Source organism: Bos grunniens, chromosome 7, assembly GCF_055505025.1.
Source record: "Bos grunniens cultivar Pamir isolate PY7600 chromosome 7, Bosgru_T2T1.0, whole genome shotgun sequence".
Classification (NCBI taxonomy): Eukaryota; Metazoa; Chordata; class Mammalia; order Artiodactyla; family Bovidae; genus Bos; species Bos grunniens.
The window spans coordinates 52,907,853-52,929,877 of NC_141171.1; the positions used below are offsets into that span (position 1 = coordinate 52,907,853).

General features: G+C 50.1%; 1 protein-coding gene across 2 annotated transcripts; it reads right to left on the minus strand.

Moving 5' to 3' along the window:
• Positions 1-635: 635 nt before the first annotated feature.
• PCDH12 (protocadherin 12) lies at positions 636-16,519 on the minus strand. 2 transcript variants are annotated; one of them, XM_086412123.1, is made up of 4 exons: positions 10,410-16,519; positions 7,309-7,406; positions 5,071-5,222; positions 636-1,706 (listed from the first exon to the last, which is right to left on the minus strand). In XM_086412123.1, the coding sequence occupies exons 1-4, from the start codon at positions 13,284-13,286 to the stop codon at positions 1,240-1,242; spliced, it is 3,594 nt and encodes a 1,197-aa protein (XP_086268249.1). In that variant the 5' UTR covers positions 13,287-16,519; the 3' UTR covers positions 636-1,239. The 2 variants fall into 2 exon arrangements, 1 of the variants encoding a protein (XP_086268249.1); XR_015167558.1 differs by lacking the exon at positions 636-1,706 and adding an exon at positions 6,744-6,872 and having other exon boundaries at positions 5,084-5,222.
• Positions 16,520-22,025: the final 5,506 nt, after the last annotated feature.

Genomic DNA, 22,025 nt, shown 5'->3' on the forward strand with positions numbered 1-22,025 from the left:
AGGCTGAACCTTGGGAAAATATTTGCTGTTTTTTTCCATCCCCTCCTCCCCTGGAAGGTTTGCTGCTGTCAGTGTTGATTTCATAGACCCAGTTCACACACTGTCCTCTAGGGCCTGAATTCACTGCTGTGACAGAGGAAGATTTACCCACGATCAGTGGGTCTGGAAAGATGACTTCTGCACCTGAAGGGCTGCTTGCTAGGGAAGGACAGGAGTTTGCAGAGGCCCAGTCTGCATCAGGTCCATGACAAGTCTCCCTCACTCTGCGCTCGGAAGAGCAGAGATGCGCAGCCTGAGAGGCTTTGGAAATATTCTTTTCAATATTTTTCCTCAGGGGATTTCAGGCAAGCCCACTTCTGGCAAAAGCCCACCTGTGGTAGCTCTTCCTTTCTTTTCCTTGGCTGGCAGTCTAGGGCCAAAGTCGAGAGCATGGATATTGGTGTTGGACAAGCCTAGTTCCAATTTCTGGCTCTGCCTCCTTTCTCTGCTTGATCTTGGGCAAGACACTCAGCCTCTCCCAAGTCTCATGGCCTTGTATGTGAAATGGGGATAATAACACCTCCCTTCCTTGGGTGGTGAGGAAATGAAATTAAATCCTATTGTAAAGGCCCCTGTTAATACTCTATAAATACTCATGCTTTTCTTAGCTTTAATTTTCACCTGGGAAGCGGATTATTTGATACTGTAGCAATGGGGGAGTGAGGGTCTAGTGGACCTATGTCCATCACCACTGACCTAACACTGTGCACCCTCCCATCCAGGCCCACAATGACACTCCAGCCAGCGACTGGATGACAAAGAACCCTCACCCTACTCTTCCCTCCTCCCTGTCCCTCCTGACAGGTGCAAACAGGGTAACTACCCACTGCATTTCCTTTATTAGTAGGTCAGAGGGCTTTGCCTGGTGCCCCAGGATCCAGTCCCCAACCCTCCAGGGTGCAACCAGGCCCTCCTTCCTGCTTGGGATGCTCCTTGGCATCTCTTTTGCAAAGAGGATGAACCCTCTGTGCTCTTCTTCCATGTGTTTTACCAGCAAACACTTAGCCACAAACTGCCTCCCTCCTCCAAAAACTCCACAGGTAGAGCCAGCACTTAACATGGGGTTGCTTTGGTCAGCCAGCTTTTTGTCCTGGGTCTCCTGCCTCCTCTGTGGGGCAGCATCCGTCACCCTAAAGTTCTCAGCCCACCTCTGGTCAGTGAGTTCAAAGATTAGAGACACTAGTTCCTGTCCCAGAATCCTCAGGGCCTGGGCTTCCTAACATCTCCCAGGGTCCCCGGTTCCTGGATCCACTGGCCCCTGCTGCTGCTGCTGCCGCTGCTGGTCCTGCTCTCGGCCCCCTTGTTCCCAGCTAGGCCCGTGAGGCCTTCGGAGCCCGCGGCCCCGCTGGTGGCTAGGTCTAGACTGAGGGTCCTCCCGCAGACAGAGAGCCGCCGCAGCACCTCGGAGGCGGCCTCCACCGGTACGGCGGGGCGCTGCTCCAGCAGCATCTCCAGCAGCGAGCTCATCTCCGACAGGAAGGTGCTGGCCAGCCGCGTGCCTGTCGGGCTCAGCTCGGGCGCCTTGCCGAACGTCTGGAAGGTCCTGGGCTCCTCTGAGGTCGCAGCGTCCGGGGAGAACACGTTGTCACGGTAGTTGGTGGAGAGGGGCAAAGAAAGTCTTGCCATCCAGGCCGGGTCGGGGACACTCAGCCGGTCCAGGGCCAGGCCTGCAGGGGGCGAAGGGGACGCGGTGAGGGCGGAGCCCCGGGCAGGCGGGCGGGGCGCCAGACAAAGGAGGGAAGGGAAATGGGGGGGCGGACAGATGGGGTGGCCGGAGAGGGGCGGGAAGGAAGAGGCCCTGACGAGGAAGCGCGCCGGGCAGGAAGGCAGCGACTGAGGTTCGCTCGTGAGCTGGAGTGGGGACGCGGCCGCGGGAGGAGGAAGGCCTAGAATTAGAAACTGGCCTCTTTCTAAAGCATCTCCCAGTCCCCGGGGGTGTTTCGGGTTTAGGTGGCCTCCATCCATCGCTGTACAGCCAGGATTTTCACTCCCTCAGGACAGACACCACTAGTTGAGGATGGGGCCGCTGGAGGTATTCCCCTTTTTAGCCAATGCTGTAGTTCCTGGCTTGCTGCTGCCTTCCTTTCCAATTAATAATATTAATAATAGTGACCGCTTATTAAGTATTTCTGTGCCAAGCAATTTACATAATTATCTCATTTAACCTCCACACACACCTTTGAAGTCAAGAGTATTTTATGGATGAGGAAACGAGTTCCGGAAAGTTCCGTCATTCATCTACTAGGCACCCAAGCCCAGATTTGACCCCCGGGTCTGATGATTGGAAGCCCCCTGTGATTGTACCACTGAGACCCACTGTCTGGAGAACTTGCCCTTCCTCTCTCCCTGGATGCTAGGTGCTCACCTGTGGTCCTGGCTTCCCTGGCCCGCTAAGGGCTGTACTGTCACCTGCTCTCAATACCGCACGCTCTCCACACCGCTACCTTTGCCTCTCAAGCTGCGGGAAACGCTGTGAAGGGGCTGGCTGCCTAAGAGCTGTCCCAGGAAAGGGACGGGGCAGTGACAAAGTGTCCCCCTGACCCCGAATCCCACCATCACACTTCTCCTTTTAGCATCTCTTCAACAGAAAATCCTGTCTTAGGAAACCAGTCCCAGGCCCAGTGATAGAGGACAGGGCTGAGGAGACAAAGCATAGGCCTTGTGGTTAAGAATCTGTATCTTTAAAGAAAAAAAAAAAAGCACAACATCTACTTTAACATGTATTTAATAGTTGCTTAAGGTGAGCCGGTTTAAAATCTGTGCATAGAGTGAAAGACTGGAAAGGGATAAGTCAAAGTGTTTGCTGAAATTGCCCTGGGCAGAAATGATTTATTCCCTTTTTGTTTATCTACATTTGTCTCTATTAACCAAATATTACTTTTGTGATTTTGAAAAGTTATCCCAAAATACAGCTAAATGCTGTTTCTATTGATAAATGAGTCTTGGTCTTGCCTTGTCAGTGTGGGGCTATGCAGGCTGTGAGGCAGGGTCAGCCCCTTTCCGACTAGTCCAGGCCACGCCCAGGGCTCAGTGAACGTTTATTGAATGATTGAATGAACATAAATATTAACCCTGGACATTTGGGAAATGTAAACCTTAGTTCCCTGAGACTCTGGGGTAATAAGGTTGGAACTCTTTTGGTGTTACAGAATCAGGCTTTTCCTTGTACAAGGGTCAGAGGGCTTCAGAAGGAATGAAGCTTACAATGAGAAAATCAGTGGAGTGTAGGAGAATGGCTGAAACATGATGGTGAATTCATTCCGAGGCAGGTGGGCACTGGGCAGACCGGGGTTTGGTTTCCTAGCTTTGCATCTTATGAGCAGTGTGAACTTGGAAAACTTGCTTAATCTCTCTGAGGCTCTTTTTTTCTCTTATAAAGTGGTGAGATAGTAGCACTTATCTTGTAGGTAGCTATGAGGATGCAATGAGCTCATGCAGCCAGTAAAATATGATCATCATCACATCCTCTGGTGGGGCTTTTACCTGATGCAACTGAGACCCCAGTGTCAGGCCCATTCACCAGTAGCCCCATCACGGTCCAGCCCTATGGGCAGTGCAGGTTCTGCTACCATTGCTGTGCTATTCGTTCTCCAACTTGTTACCGTCCTGCTGTGTTCCTTGCCCTCTGTGCTATGAGGAATCAGGGCCACATGGGAACTAAGCCCACAGGTTCCAGCACAAAGCTGGAGCATAGAGATATAACACCAGCACTGAGGTCATCTGAAATTTTCTAATAGCCAGATTTAAAAAGTAAAAAGAAAAGGTGAGATTAATTTATGTAAGTTTTTTTATATTTAATATCATTTTATCATGTAATCAATATTTTTAAAATTATTAATATGTTTTACATTCTTTTTTCATACTAAGTCTTCAGACTCTGGAGTGTGTTTTATACTTCTATCACATCTCAGCTGGTCCAGCCATTTTCACACATGGCTATTGGTTATTGGAATGGACCTCATAGCTCTACATTCTAGACAATGCAGTCCTATAAAGTTCTCTGTATTTGTGCTGTCCAAAGCAATATTCATTAGCCACATGTAGCACTGGAAACATGGCTGGTATGACTGAGGAACTGAATTTTTCATTTTACTTAATTTTAATTAGATTTCATTTTACTTAATTTTAATTTAGAGCCACACTGCCTGGGTTAATAACCATAGGCTACACAACCTTGGGAAAATTATTAAAACCCTGGTCCCTCAGTTTTTTTTTTTTTCTTTATGAAATGGGGATAATGAATAGTCCCAATCTCAGAAGATTTTCTCATGAGGCACTTAGAAGAGGGACTAGCACACAGAAAGCACTCAATAAATGTTAGCTATATTTTTTTAACCAAGCAAAGGGAAATCCCTGCCATGCTTTCAGCATACAGAATATGACCAGATGAGAAATAGATTATTAACTATGCAACAGAAAACCACAGCATAGGTCAGACTTAGTGTGTGTTACTTGAAAGAGGCTGACTGATGTGTGTTGGGGGGAGGTGGGGGGTGACCAGCAGATTCTTGAGTTCTCCTGGTAAAGGGGTCTTCAAACACAATAAGAAATGCAGATGAGTGGTTTAGGAGGTAAAGAGAGGTCCCCTAATGGTAGGTGGGCCCAGGTTGACTTCCCTTCCATCACTGATGAGCTAGGTGATTCTGGGAAGGCTGTGTTACCTTTCTGAGCCTCAGTTTGCTGATTTCTAAGTTAGAACTCCTAATGTCTACCTCAGAAGACTGTGTGGAAGCTTAACTTGAGATAATGCCTTCCAAGAGGCTTCCTTAGTACCTGGCACACACCAAGAGCTCAGTAATTGTTCACTATTCTTTGATGACTTTTTAAATGCATAATCAAAGACAAATCTGGTCTTTAAACAAATGAAGACCTGAAGCTCCAGGGGAAGTAATAAATGTTGCTGATAGTCTTCTCCAGAAATAGACTAGCTGTGTATCCCTGCAGTGGATTGGAACAGCCCTCTGAAGCCTGGGCACAGGAAGGGACTGTAGGGGCAGAAGTGGGGTCAGGGTGACCCTGGGAAGTCCCTACCTGTGTGGGGGTCCAGGAGGTTCGACAGCTCTTCTTCTAGCAGCTGCTTCACAGAGAGGTCCTCTTCAGGGTCCAGGGGTCCTTCCTCCTGGTCTGGTTCTGCCTGGCCACCAGCCCTGGCTCCTGGGCCATCTGTGTCTGGGATTGTACTCCTGCAGAGGAAGCCAACCCATTCCACCAGTGAGGAAATTCACACACAGATTCATTCATTCCTGCTTATGAATATTCTGCTATTCATGCCAGCATTCATTATCTGCAAAGTGAACTAGGTTCCCAGCCCAGGCTTCAGAGTCAGACCAACCTGGGTTTCTTGATCCCAGCCCCCTTGCCTACTCTGAGTCTGTTTCTTCATCTGTAAAATGAAAGCAATAAATAACAACCACCTCACGGGGCATTGTGGGGGTAAAATGAGGTGTCACAGGTAAAGGCCTTAGCACAGTGTTCTAAGCACTCAGCAAACAAAAGTGAATGCACAGATATTATTCACCATTGTCCCTCCATTCCTTCTCGTTACCTGGTACAGAGTAGAAGTTTAGTAAACCTTGGTTGATCCAGTACAGTCACCCTTCCATCTCTCCATCCTTCCAGCCAAGTATGAGTTCCAGTGGTGGCAGGGTTTTTTTCTTAGTATTTATTTTTATTATTTGGCTGTTCCAGGTCTTAATTGCAGCATGTGGCATCTAGTTTCCTGACTAGAGATCTAACCTGAGACCCCTGCATTGGAAATATGGAGTCTGAGCCACTGGACCATCAGGGAGGTCTCCAAGGGCAAGGATTTTTGTCTGTGTCATTCCCTGCTCTCTCACCAGTGCTCTGAACAGAGGCTGGCACATAGTAGGTGCTTAATAAATACCTGGTGGACTGAATGACTGAATGTTCCCTCCTCCTTGTTTGAGGCTAAATCCCAGACCAGAAGAGCAGGTCCATAGAGGATGCAGCTGAGGTAAGGCATCCCAAAACTACTAAGAGTCTACTATGGAGTCTCTTGCTGTCTCCCTGGCCTCTCCCTCTCATGGCCCCTCTCTATCACTGAGGAGGCCAGTTCCTGGGACTACCTCAGCACAGTGGGTAGGCCTGGCTTCTCATCCCAGCATCTGGGAAGGCTCCCCAACAGCCTTTAAGGCCTGGGGTCCTTGCTGCTTTTTCTCTATGGCCATTTCAGCAGGAAGGTGGCAAGTTTGCAAGTAATGACAACAACTAATGTTTATTGAGTAATTACTCTGAGTCAGATATATGCTTTGCAAGGTATATTCCCCTTCTCATCAAACCTTTCACTTCTGTAAGGGCTTCTCTTGTTATCATCCTCATTTTACAAATGAGAAAACTAAGACTTGTAAAGATTATGCATCTTGCCCAAGGTTCCCACAGGTTAAGTGATGAAGTCAGATTTCAAAGGCAGGCTGAGGTGACTCTGGAGTATATGTGCTCACCCCCACTGTACAGTGTTTCTAGCTATCTTCGCCAAAAACCAACCAAACAAAATGACTATAAGTTGTCACAGCAAGAGCACTGAACTGGAAGTCAGTATCCTGAGAGCGAGTCCCAGCTTTGCCACTCACTGGTTATTTGACAAAGTCACTTTAAGGGGAAAGGACTTAGCATTGTTTGTATACCTCCTTTGTTCCAGGCACTGGGCCACAGGCTTAGAACACTTGTGGTCACTAAATTCTTACCCCATCACTACAAGGAAGTGGCGACCTCCATCTCACAGATGAGAAACTGCAGGCCTGAGGCTTGATCTGACTTACTCAAGTTTACGTAGCTGGGTAGGATCAAACTACTTAGAGCCTCAGTTTCTCCATCTGTAACAAGAGGGAGTTTAATTAGTTGTCCTCTTGAGGTCTCTTTAATTCTAGGACAGCCCAAAGAAACACACCCACATACCCATATCCTTAGCCAGGAACCTTCATATTATATTTAAGTGTCAAGAGCACGAAGGCTGAACGTTACAGATTTAAAGTCCATATTCTAGTCCCTCTGAAGTCAGAGGACAGATAGAGCCTCAGGGATGAAGTCATTTCCTTATTGACCCTGGGTCCTGTAAATACTATTAATACAGTAGTAGCTCCAGAACCAAGCTGTCTGGGTGGGGGGATGGATGCTGGTCACTGCAGTCTCCCAGGGGAGCAGCATCTGGAATGTGCTCACCCTTCCTTGCAGCACAGAGGCTGCAAGGGTGAGGGCAAGCTGGTGGGGAGGGGGCTTGAGAAACCAGAGTTGGGGCTACGTGCTGCTTACCTGCTGCTGCCGGGCTTGGCCAAGTACTTATTTCCCCGGTGGTTTGGTTTGGGCTGGAATTGGCCCTGATGCAGCAGGGACAGCAGCTGGGAGATTTGCTATAAGACAGGAAAAATCTGTTGACTCCACACAATTCCGACCCAGCACACTTCCTTACCGGATGTTTCCCTCAATGCCGGCGCTTTCTTTTTATAGTCTTTCCTCCAGCCTCAGATGTTTGTGGATCGGATGGGGGATGGTGAAGATGGTGACGGAGGCAGGGACGTGTGCAGGCAGGTTCCCTGCTTGGCTTTGTGTCAACTACAGATTCCCGGGACCTGGGTGTCTGAGAGAAAGAATAAGGGCCCTCTGGGGGCCCCCATGAGACCTCCTCCCGGTGGACACTGTGAGATGGGGGTGGAAAAGGCATTTCCTGACTATAAATGTATTATTACTTCAATAAGGATCATCTTAAAGTGTTATATCTCCCTCTTCAGCAGTATTCAAACACTCAGCCAATGTTGGTGGGTCAGATGTAACTATGTTATAAGAAGACAGAGGGTGTTCTGAATCATTTATTCATCTTTTCATTCACTCGACAAGTATTTAATGAGGGCCTGCTTGTGCCAGGGCCTGTGCTTGCTATGGGAGTAAGAATGAGATCACGGCCCAGTCGCTGCCCTCAGGGAACTCTCAGTCTGCCTGGGAGGACAGTCAGGGGAGACAGGGCATGTGGGCTACTATGGGGGGGTTACATCGGAGTTGGGAAAGGATAGAGGTCAAGTGGAGCAGATGAAAGCCCCTCACCCAACTTAGAGCAAGGAAAGAGTTGTGTGTGTGTGGGGTGTGGCTACAGGGAAGGCATTCACTTATTTCAACAAATGTTTTCTGAGTTCATACTGCATCACAGGCCCCTCTACTGAGACCTGGAGTTTCCACAGAGGGTTAGCAAGTGGAGAGAGGGTGAGAGTCTGGGTGAGGGGTGAAAGGAGTTTCAGTCAGAAGGTACTCAAGCTGAAAGGCCAGAGGAGACAGTGGAGTTTCAGAAAGGCTGGTGAATGGGACAGGGGTGGGTGAGATGTTCAGGGCTAGAGTCCCACAGGCTCTTATGAGGGAGGCAACAGGCCAAGTCAAAGTCATTTCTAGTTTGTTGTGTGATGACAGGCAGGTTTTTAGATGTACTCAGATCTCAGTTTCCTCATCTCTAAGGTGAATCTAAAAATACTACCCAGCCTTCTTCTCAGGCTTGTCAGGATTAATTAGGTGGTTTTAAAGTTTAAAATGCTCCGCAGAGTCGAGGGGTTTGGGCTGTTACTCCTAGAAATGTTGTGTCTGCCTCCGGGGCCCAGCTCACCTCCCCTCCGAGGAGATCCCTCTGCCCTTTGGACAGCTGTGACAGAAAGGGCCGACCTCAGAGGAGGTCTGGAAGGGGAGGTGGCTGGGACTGGGGTTTCACTGTGACTTGGGAGTGTCAGGGCCCCACTGCCCGCCTTGGGGCCGTTCCTACCTCCTGGCCCAGGCCCAGAAGCCCTCCTAAGGCACCTGCCACCCTTTTCTCGAGTGACAGCCGATACTTCAGGGACACTCCCTGAGTGCCAGTTCCTAGGTGATGTGTCGTCATTCAGGGTCATTTCACAGCTAGAGTCAGACTCGAGTCAGACTCAGGTTCAAATCCTAAATCTTCCCCTGCTCCATCTCCCATCTGTGTGACCTTAAGGAATCCTGAGGCTCAGTTTCCTCAGCAGTAAAACAGGGGATGATAACAAGACCCAGGTCATGTGTTGGTTGTGGATATGAGGATTAAATGAGTGAAAGTCTATAAATCACTTAGTAATAGATCTCAGGATAACCACTTACTAACTGTCCAGTGGTATCTAATCTCATGTCATTCTTCAGTAACCCAAGGAAAAGGATGCTATTATACCCATTTTGCAGATGTGGCACCTGAGGCACACAGGGGCTACCTAGCAATTAGAGGCAGGGCTGGATGGAATTTGAACCCAGATCTGACTCCACAGCAGCTCTATGCTACTGGAAAGACACCAAGTATTAGGCAAGCTGCCTCTTACCTTTAAGTCGAACTCACCTGGGTGCCCTTCTCTCTTTCAATAGGGTCACCCGCAGGGCCTGCTCTCTGCTGTCTCTGGCAACCACCAGCACCATATTTGACACAAAGAGCTTATTCAATAAACATTTGATGAATGAATGGGTGAATGAATGAATGGCTCTGGACAACGCTTCTGGGGCTGCACAGAGCCAGGGCAGGACTCCTGAAAGAGCAGCTGGGCCGCCTCCAGGTGGCTTCCTGGGGAAGAGGTGGGGGAAGGAAGCCGTGTCCTTGCTCTGCAGGAAACGTGAGCTGATGGCCTGGCTCACGACAGAAGTGTGCCTTGGGCACAGGGAAATGATCTGGGGTTCAGAGGAGTCGATATGGATGTGAGATCAGGCCCCATCCCAGAAAAAGCTTTCCCATTTGTGTCCAGTAAACCCTAGGTCACTGGACACAGCCATTCATCATCCCATTTAATCTTCACCCCCCTGGGAGGTAGACACAGGTAAGTCTGGTATCACAACTCCCATCTTATAGATGAAGAAAATAAGATAATGTTGCCTAGCTCCTAAAGTGACTGTGCCAAAATTGGAACCTAGATCTGCCTAACTCCCAAGTCCCAAGGTTGTTTCCACTGCCCTACCCAGCAGGCCTAGCCGGCAAGCTCTGGGGTCTCAGGCAGCCCCTGAGACCCGGGGGCAGTAATGCCCATGCCAGCTTGCTTCACAGGGAAAATTGCCCAAATGAGATGAAGGCAGGTACTGTTGCTCACTGCCTTTGCTGTGTGTCTGCTTGTGCCAGGTGCTCTGAGTAAGTGCTCAATAGGAATTAAGTGACAATTCTGTGAGGCAGATGCTCTTATTGCCATCCCTGCTTTATAGGTAAGGAAACTAAAGCTCAGAGACAGCAAGTCATTTGTCCAGGACCACACAGCTAAATTCTTCTGACTCCAGAGCTGAACCACTGCACCCAATGCATCCTAAGGTGCTTGGTGAGCCTAAGGAATGAATGTGAGGGTAATGGGGTCTGATGCTGTTCATGGTGATCCAGGGGTGACCAGAGAGAGAGGTACCTGAACAGGAGGCGAATCCACGGTGAGCTCCTCTACAGGGTTCCGCTCCGCAAAGGCGGCCACAGACAGCCGGACCAGGCTCCGCAGGATCTGACGGGGGCCTGACTCTTTCTCAGGGGCTACTTTACCATTGAGATTCCGCTGCCGCCTCAGGGTTGCAGAGGAGGCTGGCGGGCTCTGCGGGGCCTCCTCGCTGCCCTGGTCTCCAGGCACTCTTCCTGTGGGGCTGCCCGCAGCCTTCAGGAGCCTTGAGCGGGGCTGGCCTACAGCAGGCTGGGGCTCGGCAAGGTGCAGGTTCTCTCGGGAGGCGTTCCTCTGCCTGGGATGGTTGAAAAGGAGGTTGACAGTGTCCTGAAGCACCTCTCGGCTCTCGGCCAGCGTTCCCTGGTTGCCTTGGTTACGCAGAGTCCTGTACAGAGTCGGTGTGAGATGAAAGGGGGCCTGCAGGCAGGAGTCCCAACCTGCTTCCATCATTGCTTCCTCGCCCACATGCTTGGGGGGCTGCCCGACTTCACCAGGCTCATCCACCTGGCCCCTGAGCATAGGCACAAGTTGGATGTCTGCCTTCTGAATCTGTTTCTGGGGCCTCTTGGGCTGGTGACGGTAGGTGGACTCAGCCTCCCGACAATTGTAGGCCCTGTTGTCCTTTTTCTCCGTCCGGCAGATAGACGTGATCAGAGCCAAGATCGACCCAAAGACAGCAAGCAGTACGACCAGGCAAATCACCGTGAGTACTGATGTGCTCAGGGCCCCTGGCTCACGGGCTGAATCCCTCAAGTGGTCCACACTGGTGACAAACAAGACCTGCAGCAGGGCTCGGGTCTGCAAGGAGGGGCTGCCTCGGTCTTCCACCACAATCTCCAACTCCCACTCACTCCCAGTGAGGCTGCTGGCATTGGTGACGTTGATGAACAGCTGCCCCAGGTTGGGGCTTAGGACGAAGACACCGGCTTCATTCCCGCTCCGAATGGTGTAGAGAAGCTCTCCATTTGCCCCTGAGTCTGCATCTCTTGCTATGATAGTCACCAAAAGGAATGGCCGAGAGCTGGAGGTGGCCTGTAGTGGTATGTCAGTGCCTGCTGGGCCCAGGCCATTGGGATTCTCAATGGGCACTAGCAAATGACCTGTGGAGGCATTTACAAGCACTGAGAGGCTGGCTCTCCCATTGCTCAGTATGGGGTGAATCACCTCTGGGGCATTATCATTGGCATCTAGGAGGCTGACCCAAACAGAGACACTGGATGAGAGCTGGGGCTGCCCGCTGTCCTCTGCAATCACCAGGAACTCAAAGCTGGCCATGTGTTCATAGTCCAGTGACCTCTGAGCGGTGACCTCACCTGTGTCTGAGTCAATAGCTACCAAGTGAGAAACCGGGGAGTCCTGGATGCGGTATGAGATTTTCCCATTAACACCCAGGTCTGCATCATGGGCCTTGATGGTGATGAGGTGAAGAGAGGGTAGGTTGTTTTCCCGAGTGGAGACCTGGTACCTGCTTTTCTCAAACACAGGTGCATTGTCATTGGCATCACTTATCTGAATGCTGAGCTGTTTCTTGTCTGATAAGGGCTGGGGTCCTTGGTCTTGGGCCAACAGAGTGAGGGTATATTGGGGCCACTGCTCTCTGTCCAGTGTTGCGTTGGTTAGCAGCATGTATGTGTTACCATTGGTCCTTTTCAGCCTGAAGTGGCCCAGCTCTTGGCTCAGCCAACAGTGGACCAGACCATTGTTTCCTGAGTCCAGGTCGTTGGCCATGATGAGAGCAATGAAACTGTCTTTGGGAAGAGCTTCGGACACCAGCAATGGTTGGGAGGCCCATGTGATGTGGATGCTTGGGGCGTTGTCATTGACATCCAGAACCTTGATGAGAATCTTGCAGTGGGCTGGGATGGGATTGGGACCCAGATCCCTTGCCTGAACATCCACTTCATAGGCCGGATTCTTCTCGTAGTCTAGGTGCTGGAGCAGAGTCACCTGGCCCGTCTTGGCATCAATACTGAAGGTGTTCAGCACCTCCAGAGGCACGTGCTTACTGAGAAAGTATTCCACCTCCCCATTGGGGCCTTGGTCAGGGTCTGTGGCGGTCAGGTTTATGAGGAGAGTACCAGGGGCAGCATCTTCTTGGATTTCTAGGGCCAGTGAGCTCTCAGCAAACACAGGGCTATTGTCATTGGAGTCCAGGACGCTGACCTTGACCAAGCTGGTGCCTGACTTGGGGGGATTCCCACTGTCATAGGCAGTTAACACCAGATCAAAATATGAGTGGATTTCCCTGTCCAGCTCCTTCACCACCACCAGTTCTGCGTGTTTTGTCTGATCCGGCCCCACAATGACATCCAGGGCGAAGTGCTCGCTGGGAGACAGGGTGTAGGAGTGCAGGGTGTTGGGGCCAGTGTCTGGATCCAGAGCTCTGTCCAGGGGGATCCGGGTGCGCAGAGAGGCGCTCTCGGAGATTTCCAGCTCCTGCTCACCTTTGGGAAACTGCGGCTGGTGGTCATTGATGTCCAGCACCTGGATCTCCACATGAATGAGCGCCCGCTCCCCTGTGGCCAGCACATCAAAGGACACTAGGCAGGGATCCTGCTGCCGGCAAAGCTGCTCCCGGTCCAACCGCCTCCCTGTGCTGAGCACGCCGTCCTCAGAGTCCACCTGGATGGGGAGTCCCTGGGGCAGCTGTAGGACCTGGAAGGCAGCCCCTGCTTGGCCAGGCTCCTCCTCCCGGCCCCGTTCCTGAGGCAGCTTCCCTATCACAGTGCCAGACGGTACCTCCTCTGCCACCTGATATCTCACAGTGAGAGTGGCCACCTCCTGACAATCCCCTGATAGGAACAAGTAGCCACCGGGCCCCAAAAGTCCCAGAAGTGATAGAAGTCGCATCATGCTTACCGCCAGAGAGCGCTAGATCCAGAAACCGCTAGAGTTCTTCAGGGGCTGGGCGAGTCCTCCAGTGTTTCCTGAGGGACTTGATTAGCCCCGTTCTCCTGCCCCCAGACCTGTTGGCACAGCCTCGTCCCATCATTAGATAATGGAACTAACAGAAAGAAAGGCCATTTTCATCAGAAGAGATTTGAGAGGTGCAAGGACCGATGAGGTAAAATTGCCAGGGGAGCCCTGGTACAGGGGCACTGTGGGTCCCCGTGAGCCAGTGATGGACAAGAGTCGGTCCAAGAGGAACTTGACCCAGTGAAGCAGGATGTGGGGATCTGACTTCCAAACAGTTGCTGGGCCAGGGAAACAGAGAAGCAGCTTTTTCCTATGGAAACCCCACCTACAGGAAAAGGGAGGGCTGTGAGTTTCTATGCCAATTAGAGAAAGAGAGTTTCCGTGAAGCTGAGTGGACTGCCGCTGAGGAGGATGCGGCCGGGGACAGGCCGGATGGGAAGGTGCTGTCCATGTGGCAAGGCGGCCGCTGAGGGGAGGGGAGCCCCTGCTGTGGCCAAGTAAGCAGAGAGCCAGAGCCCCTGCTGGACGAGTCACGCCTCGGCCTCTCTTCCTTCCTTGTCTCTCCTTGTTTCCTTCGTCTCCCGTTATCCCTCTCCCATTCCTCTTTTCCCACCCTTGTCTACCTCTCAGTCTTGACTCTGCCCCCATCACCCATTTTTGTCTCAAGGGAAGCAGAGCTGATTAAGAGAGTGGCCATCAGAGCTGAACTGCCTGGGTTCAAATTCTGACCCTGAAGGCTCCCAGCTGGGTCATGTGGGACAAGTCACTCAACCTCTCTGGGCCTCATCTTGAGAGTGCAGATGGGAATAAGAACAGTAGACCTCTCAGGCGGAAATCTTGGAGATGAATGTGCGTGGAAAGCCTGGCCCAGAGTCATGAGCAATGACATTGTTATTGGAGGTGGGGGTTGTGATCTGCATGGTTTGGCCTGTCTTGGGACTGCCTCTGGCTCCTGCATTGGCCGTGGCAGTCCCTTGCCCACACAGACCAGACCGTAAAGGTGCCCATGGCCTTGGCTCCTGAAGCACAATGACCTCTCTGATCCGACAGTGCAGCCTCCCTCGCCCTTCCCTTGTGGCTCCCCAGCCTCCCGGCCCATTGTTCTCCACATCTGGTCCAGCTTGAGCGCCTATCCCGGGGAATCCCCCAGCCTCCCACTCCTTGGTCTTGGAAGTTTTTATACCTTTCCCTCTCCCACACTTTCCTCTCCCTTTCCCTCCCTTTCTCCAATTCTTCACTCCCCACTGCAGTTCTTGTCCAAGAGTCCTGTCACAGAGATGAGACCCAGGAGGGGGCCAAGGGGGCAACTGGCTTGGGTGGCCTTGAGGTGGCTTGCTCCTTCTCATTTCCTCCTGCCGCTGCTGCCCCACCATTGTCCAGTCTTGCACTTTACCTTGAGGTTGAGTCCAGAGGTTTGTAAAGCATTTGATGTGATGGGAGTTAAGGGCCAACTTTGCCTAGGTAGGTCCTTAGGGCTGGAGGTGCCTGTTGGGACAAAAGTGACTCCAGTCGGGCCACTGGCCTGGAGGCTCGTGGCCATTTGGATGGCGTGATGAGGACCTCCTTGGCCTAAGCATCACCTGTGCTCCCCTCTGTACTTTCTTTTCCACACCCTACCCCCTCATATTCTACTCCCTGGAGATTCCCAACAGCACAGGGTCTGAATTCAATGGGGGTATTCCCTGGCTCTGGAGACAGACAGAGCACTCACTAGCTTCGAGACATAGCACAAGTCACATAACCTCTTTGGGCCCCAGTTTCCTTCTCTAGTAAAGCATGGCTATCCTGCATCTCCTGAGTTTCTGGTAAGGATTCAGTGAGCTAATACAAGTGAAGGCTCAGTGCAGCGCCTGGTACAGAGAAAGCACTCATTGCAAGGGTCTAGTTTACCTGGTATTATTTGCCAGGCTTTATATCCTGAGTGCAAATGGTAAAGATGGTCTCGCATTTGTCCCTTCACTTTTTTCTCTGTCTTCTCCGCCAGGAAGTCTCACTTCCCAGGGTGTCCTCAGCTTGAGCGCAGGCCAGGGCTACCTGTCCTGCAAAGAGAGCCAGTGTGGGCCCCAGGTCCTCTGGTGGTAGCCTGTACAGTGGCTCCACTGCCTGACCCTCACTCATCCTGCTGTGTGCAAGGCAGTGAGCAGGACACAGTGACCCCTAAGGGACTCGTAGTTTCAGGTCAGGGTGGGAAAATGAAAGAAGTGGGTCCAGTGGAGTGGCTCTGGAATCAGGTCCTCCCGGAAGCCCCTTAGATGCACCCGGAAGGATGTGGAGGAGTGAGACAAAGGAGGTGGGGGGGCAGCAGGGAGGCAAGGCAGGGGGAGGGAGCAGGATGGAAGAAGCCTGAGGTGGGTGAGCTGGCTCCTTATGGTCCTACAGGAGGGTCTGTGGACAGAGGAAGAGGAAGTTGGGCTGGGGATATCAGCGGGGGCCTCCGGATGGTGGCGGGCCTGGGGCCCTATGCTAAGGACTTGGACCTTGTCCTGTAGGCCCTGGAGAGCTTTGGAAGGGCTCTGAGCTGCATGATGAAAACAGGAGCTACCTGCCAAGCCTTGTGCTGAGTGCTTTACATACATCATCCCATGCCACCCTCACAACAGGCCATGGGTGAAGAAGCTAAGCATTGAGGTTGGGTAACTTGCCCAGGGAAATTTGTATGCAGGTCAGGAAGCAACAGTTAGAACTGGACATGGAACAACAGACTGGTTCCAAATAGGAAAAGGAGTTCATCAAGGCTGTATATTGTCACCCTGATTATTTAACTTATATGCAGAGTACATCATGAGAAACGCTGGACTGGAAGAAGCACAAACTGGAATCAAGATTGCCGGGAGAAATATCAATAACCTCAGATATGCAGATGACACCACCCTTATGGCAGAAAGTGAAGAGGAACTCAAAAGCCTCTTGATGAAAGTGAAAGTGGAGAGTGAAAAAGTTGGCTTAAAGCTCAACATTCAGAAAACGAAGATCATGACATCCGGTCCCACCACTTCATGGGAAATAGATGGGGAAACAGTGGAAACAGTGTCAGACTTTATTTTTTGGGGCTCCAAAATCACTACAGATGGTGACTGCAGCCATGAAATTAAAAGACGCTTACTTATTGGAAGAAAAGTTATGACCAACCTGGATAGCATATTGAAAAGCAGAGACATTACTTTGCCAACAAAGGTCCATCTAGTCAAGGCTGTGGTTTTTCCTGTGGTCATGTATGGATGTGAGAGTTGGACTGTGAAGGAGGCTGAGCGCCAAAGAGCTGATGTTTTTGAACTGTAGTGTTGGAGAAGACTCTTGAGAGTCCCTTGGACTGCAAGGAGATCCAACCAGTCCATTCTGAAGGAGATCAGCCCTGGGATTTCTTTGGAAGGAATGATGCTGAAGCTGAAACTCCAGTACTTTGGCCACCTCATGCGAAGAGTTGACTCATTGGAAAAGACCCTGATGCTGGGAGGGATTGTGGGCAGGAGGAGAAGGGGACGACAGAGGATGAGATGGCTGGATGGCATCACTGACTCGATGGACATGAGTCTGGGTGAACTTCGGGAGTTGGTGATGAACAGGGAGGCCTGGTGTGCTGCGATTCATGGGGTCGCAAAGAGTCGGACACGACTGAGCAACTGATCTGATCTGATCTGAACTTGCCCAGGATCATGTACATTTGCCTTCCAGAAAGCCCCACAGGCTGCACTCTGGGAAATGGATCAAAGGAACAGAGAAGAGGGAGGAAAGAGCTAGGAGTAATGCAGGGGAGCGTTGGTGCAGGAAGCTCTGGTGCGGAGAACGTTTCCAGACCGCCATCTGGTGGCCAAAGGCAGAGAGGCAGGGAGGTGGGTGGCTGGAGTTCACAAATGTCCACAGCTCCAGGGAGAAGGCAATGGCACCCCACTCCAGGACTCTTGCCTGGAAAATCCCACGGATGCAGGAGCCTGGTAGGCTGCAGTCCATGGGGTCACTAAGAGTTGGACACGACTGAGCGACTTCACTTTCACTTTTTCACTTTCATGCATTGGAGAAGGAAATGGCAACCCACTTCAGTATTCCTCCCTGGAGAATCCCGGGGACAGAGGAGCCTGGTGGGCTGCTGTCTATGGGGTCGCACAGAGGCGGACACGACTGAAGCGACGCAGCAGCAGCAGCAGCACAGCTCCAGACCCCTGTTACTGTGCTGTGTGCAGCACAGCGGAAGGACCTATACCCAGGTGATAATCATTTCTCCTAGTGAGAAGCCAACTGTGGCTGAACACCCACAGAGCGGGGTGATAGAATTCAAGATTTTACCTGAGGTTTTTTTTGGCGGGGGAATGCTGCTTAGTTCCTCAACCAGGGAGCGAACCTGTGCCCTCTGCATTGAAAGTAGAGTCTTAACCACTGAACCACCAGGGAAGTCCCTTATTTGAGTATTCTTCAAAGGGCATGTTTATGTGTGTGTGTGGCCTTGACTGGGACCCATGGATGCAAAAAATGGACTCAGGTCATGAAAACCTTTGGATTTCGTAGGTGGTTTATTATTGTTCTCTGTTTGTTTTACTCATGTTGGGGGCAGGAAGCTAAGACAACACTTTAAGAATCCAAAGGCAGCAAAGGAAGCACCAGACCTTTTAAAGGCTATTGTCTCTAGGAATGAGGTCCCTGTTTAGTAATATTTCCTCCTCTTTTTTGGCTGCAGGGTCAGTTGATCTTTAGCAGCCACATGTCAAGGGGTAAAACTGGAATTTGTTTGGAAAGCCTACATCATCCTGAATCTTAAAAATAGATTCAAAGAAGCAGAAGTTGTTTCAAATAGTTGTTTCAAATCCCTAAGTCTGAAATATTTTTAAAAAGAGGTCAGGCTTGGGCTTGGTGCTTGGAGGCCTTGTTCACCACCACCCTTTGGGTTGCTCACACTTGGGTCCATCTCTATAGGGAGAGGTTGGAGACTGAAGTGGGAAGGGTCAGGGATCAGAGGATCTCTTTAAATACCTGATGTCCTGAAGAATCTTGAGGGCTCAGACCAGCAGGGTGAGACTCTGACATTTAAGGGACTTGCAGACCAGTTGGATGAAGGCTAAGATCATTTCCCCACATTAGGAAGGTCCTGCTGGGCTGGCTGCCCACCCCCAGGGCTCCCTGTGAATCTGCCTAGCCACTGCTGTAACCACCACCAAATCAATGCACCACCAAAGCAACATTGATGAAGCTGGGAGGCTTCATTCTCAAAACCTTTCTGGTTGGGGAGGTGACTGGACCACCTAAGAGTTGCCTCTTTTTTTTTTTTTTTCCAGCAAAATCTTATTGAAGTTGGAGGCATTCTAGCCTGGGCCATTGACTGGGAGACTCAAGGACTTGTTCTGGCTCACCTGTTCCTGCCCCACAGTTTGTGGTCTCTGTTGGGGGCAGATCACAGATGTCCAATCCCACCCATCTGGGTGGATTTCTGGGCCCACTGTAGAGAGAATAATACTTGGCAGGGAGAAATTTGCCAAGAGAGGACTTTTCAGGAAGTGGAAAGGTTTTGTGTCTTGATCAAGAGTGGTATCTCTCAAAAGGGTCCACGTATCATAGTCACTTGAAAAGCTTTTCAAAATACCAGGAACAGGGCAACTCATACTTTTCTTTTTTCTGGACTGCCAAAGAGAATTTTATAATTGCCAGCTCTATTTCTCTCTCTTTGAAAATGCTTCATCTTTCAGATCATTTGGGACCAAGTTGGGTAAGTCGATTAGACCTTTTTGCTGGGAAGAGAGGCCTAATTGATCTGTGTAATAAAAGGGAAAATAGATGAGGGGGAGGGAAATTGGTGAAGGTTGAGGATATTGTGGAGGGGGTACTTTAGAGAACAGCCGAGGCTGTGAAGAAAGTAGGTTGATGATAAGGACTTTCTGATGGATAGTTGTAAACTGTGACTCTCCTTCATGGCTTTCAAGAAAAGTGCAAGAAAGGATTTATAATTTATTTTGTGCTTTAGTTACCACAACACAGCCCCAAAACTAGACCACATAAATTCTGAGCTAATAAGGGTTACACTTATGTCTCTCTCCCTAATCTTCAGAAGAGAAGAGGGCTACCTCTAGCATGTAGGCTTCAATTCTGATATACTATAGGTCATCCTGGAATGTGAAGTCAAGTGGGCCTTAGAAAGCATCACTACGAACAAAGTTAGTGGAAGTGATGGAATTCCAGTTGAGCTCTTTCAAATCCTGAAAGATGATGCTGTGAAAGTGCTGCACTCAATATGCCAGCAAATTTGGAAAACTCAGCAGTGGCCACAGGACTGGAAAAGGTCAGTTTTCATTCCAATCCCAAGGAAAGGCAATGCCAAAGAATGCTCAAACTACCGCACAATTGCACTCATCTCACACGCTAGTAAAGTAATGCTCAAAATTCTCCAAGCCAGGCTTCAGCAATACGTGAACCGTGAACTTCCTGATGTTCAAGCTGGTTTTAGAAAAGGCAGAGGAACCAGAGATCAAATTGACAACATGTGCTGGATCATGGAAAAAGCAAGACAGTTCCAGAAAAACATCTATTTCTGCTTTATTGACTATGCCAAAGCCTTTGACTGTGTGCATCACAATAAACTGTGGAAAATTCTGAAAGAGTTGGGAATACCAGACCACCTGACCTTCCTCTTGAGAAATCTGTATGCAGGTCAGGAAGCAACAGTTAGAACTGGACATGGAACAACAGACTGGTTCCAAAAAGGAAAAGGAGTACATCAAGGCTGTATATTATCACCCTGCTTATCTAACTTATATGCAGAGTACATCATGAGAAACGCTGGACTGGAAGAAGCACAAGCTGGAATCAAGATTGCCGGGAGAAATATCAATAACCTCAGATATGCAGATGACACCACCCTTATGGCAGAAAGTGAAGAGGAACTCAAAAGCCTCTTGATGAAAGTGAAAGTGGAGAGTGAAAAAGTTAGCTTAAAGCTCAACATTCAGAAACGAAGATCATGGCATCCGGTCCCACCACTTCATGGGAAATAGATGGGGAAACAGTGGAAACAGTGTCAGACTTTATTTTTGGGGGCTCCAAAATCACTGCAGATGGTGACTGCAGCCATGAAATTAAAAGACGCTTACTCCTTGGAAGAAAAGTTATACCAACCTAGATAGCATATCCAAAAGCAGAGACATTACTTTGCCGACAAAAGTCCGTCTAGTCAAGGCTATGGTTTTTCCTGTGGTCATGTATGGATGTGAGAGTTGGACTGTGAAGAAGGCTGAGCGCCGAAGAACTGATGCTTTTGAACTGTAGTGTTGGAGAAGACTCTTGTCCCTTGGACTGCAAGGAGATCCAACCAGTCCATTCTGAAGGAGATCAGCCCTGGGATTTCTTTGGAAGGAATGATGCTGAAGCTGAAACTCCAGTACTTTGGCCACCTCATGCGAAGAGTTGACTCACTGGAAAAGACTCTGATGCTGGGAGGGATTGTGGGCAGGAGGAGAAGGGGACAACAGAGGATGAGATGGCTGGATGGCATCACTGACTCGATGGATGTGAATCTGAGTGAACTCTGGGAGTTGGTGATGGACAGGGAGGCCTGGCGTGCTGCGATTCATGGGGTCGCAAAGAGTCGGACATGACTGAGCGACTGAACTGAACTGATAGGTCATTCTACCACACACCCCTTCTCCAGCCCAACCTCATTGAGAACCACTGACATAGAGCGTCTTAAACTTTTTATTTATTTTTTTAAATTTTTGGCTGTGTTGGGTCTCTGTTGCTATGTGCAGGCTACTCATAATGGTGGCTTCTCTTGCTGCGGAGCACAGGCTCTCAGATGTGCAACTACAACTTCAGTAGTTGTAGCTCACGGGCTCACAGAGCTTCCTAGAAGCACTAACAGCCTAGTAAGGGCGAACTCTATAGCCATCAGGCCTTTCTCACCAAGCATCCTCCTGGTCCCCACCTCTCCCCTATGTCTGCATCAGTGCTCAGCAGAAGCTCTGTGCACACTGGTTCTTCCATATTTCTGCAGGCTCTTCTGCCTGCTTCTTAGATGCTCCCTTTGGTTTGCCTTCCTTCTGACTCCCAGGTGTGGGCATGTCCACCAAATATTCTCTTCAGCCCTCTCTTCTAATTAGGGTTCTTAGCCCAGAAGTGGGTTGCCAGGTTTAACAAATAAAAGTATAGGGTGGGGGCGTCCCTGGGGGCTCAGTGGTAAAGAATCTGCCTGCCAATGCAGGAGACATGGGTTCGATCCCTGATCTGGGACGATTCCACATGCCGTGGAGCAACTAAGTCCCTGTGCCACAACTACTGAGCCTATGCTTTAGAGCCTGGGAGCCACAGCTACTGAAGCCCGAGCACCCTAGAGGCCGTGCTCAGCAACAAGGTGGCCACCGCAATGAGAATCCCAAGCATCGCAACGAGAGAGTAGCCCCCACTTGACGCAACTGGAGAAAAGCCCGTGCAGCAACGTGGACCCAGAACAACCAATAAATAAATTAAAAAAAAATATAGAGTGACTGTTAAATTTGAATTTCAGATAGTGAAAAAACTTTAAGTATTTTTATCTGGCAATCCTATCCAGACGTTAAGTATGACCTCACCACAAGTTCTTCTCTGTTTTCCTTTTTCCTCTTCTTTTTATTTTTAGAATTTTGGTTTACACAATGAATTTGAAAATCTATCAGTAAACACAAAAATCAAACATACTGACTGGGAGCATCATCTGTGCATGAA

Bases quoted from the DNA above. Each gene is read 5' to 3' on its own strand.
- PCDH12 (XM_086412123.1), bottom strand. From the start codon at position 13,286: ATGATGCGACTTCTATCACTTCTGGGACTTTTGGGGCCCGGTGGCTAC. The intron at 7,407-10,409 runs GTACCTCTCTCT...CCTGTCTTATAG, and splicing joins TGGATTCGCCTCCTGTTCAG to CAAATCTCCCAGCTGCTGTC. The intron at 5,223-7,308 runs GTAAGCAGCACG...CTTCCTCTGCAG, and splicing joins GCCAAGCCCGGCAGCAGCAG to GAGTACAATCCCAGACACAG.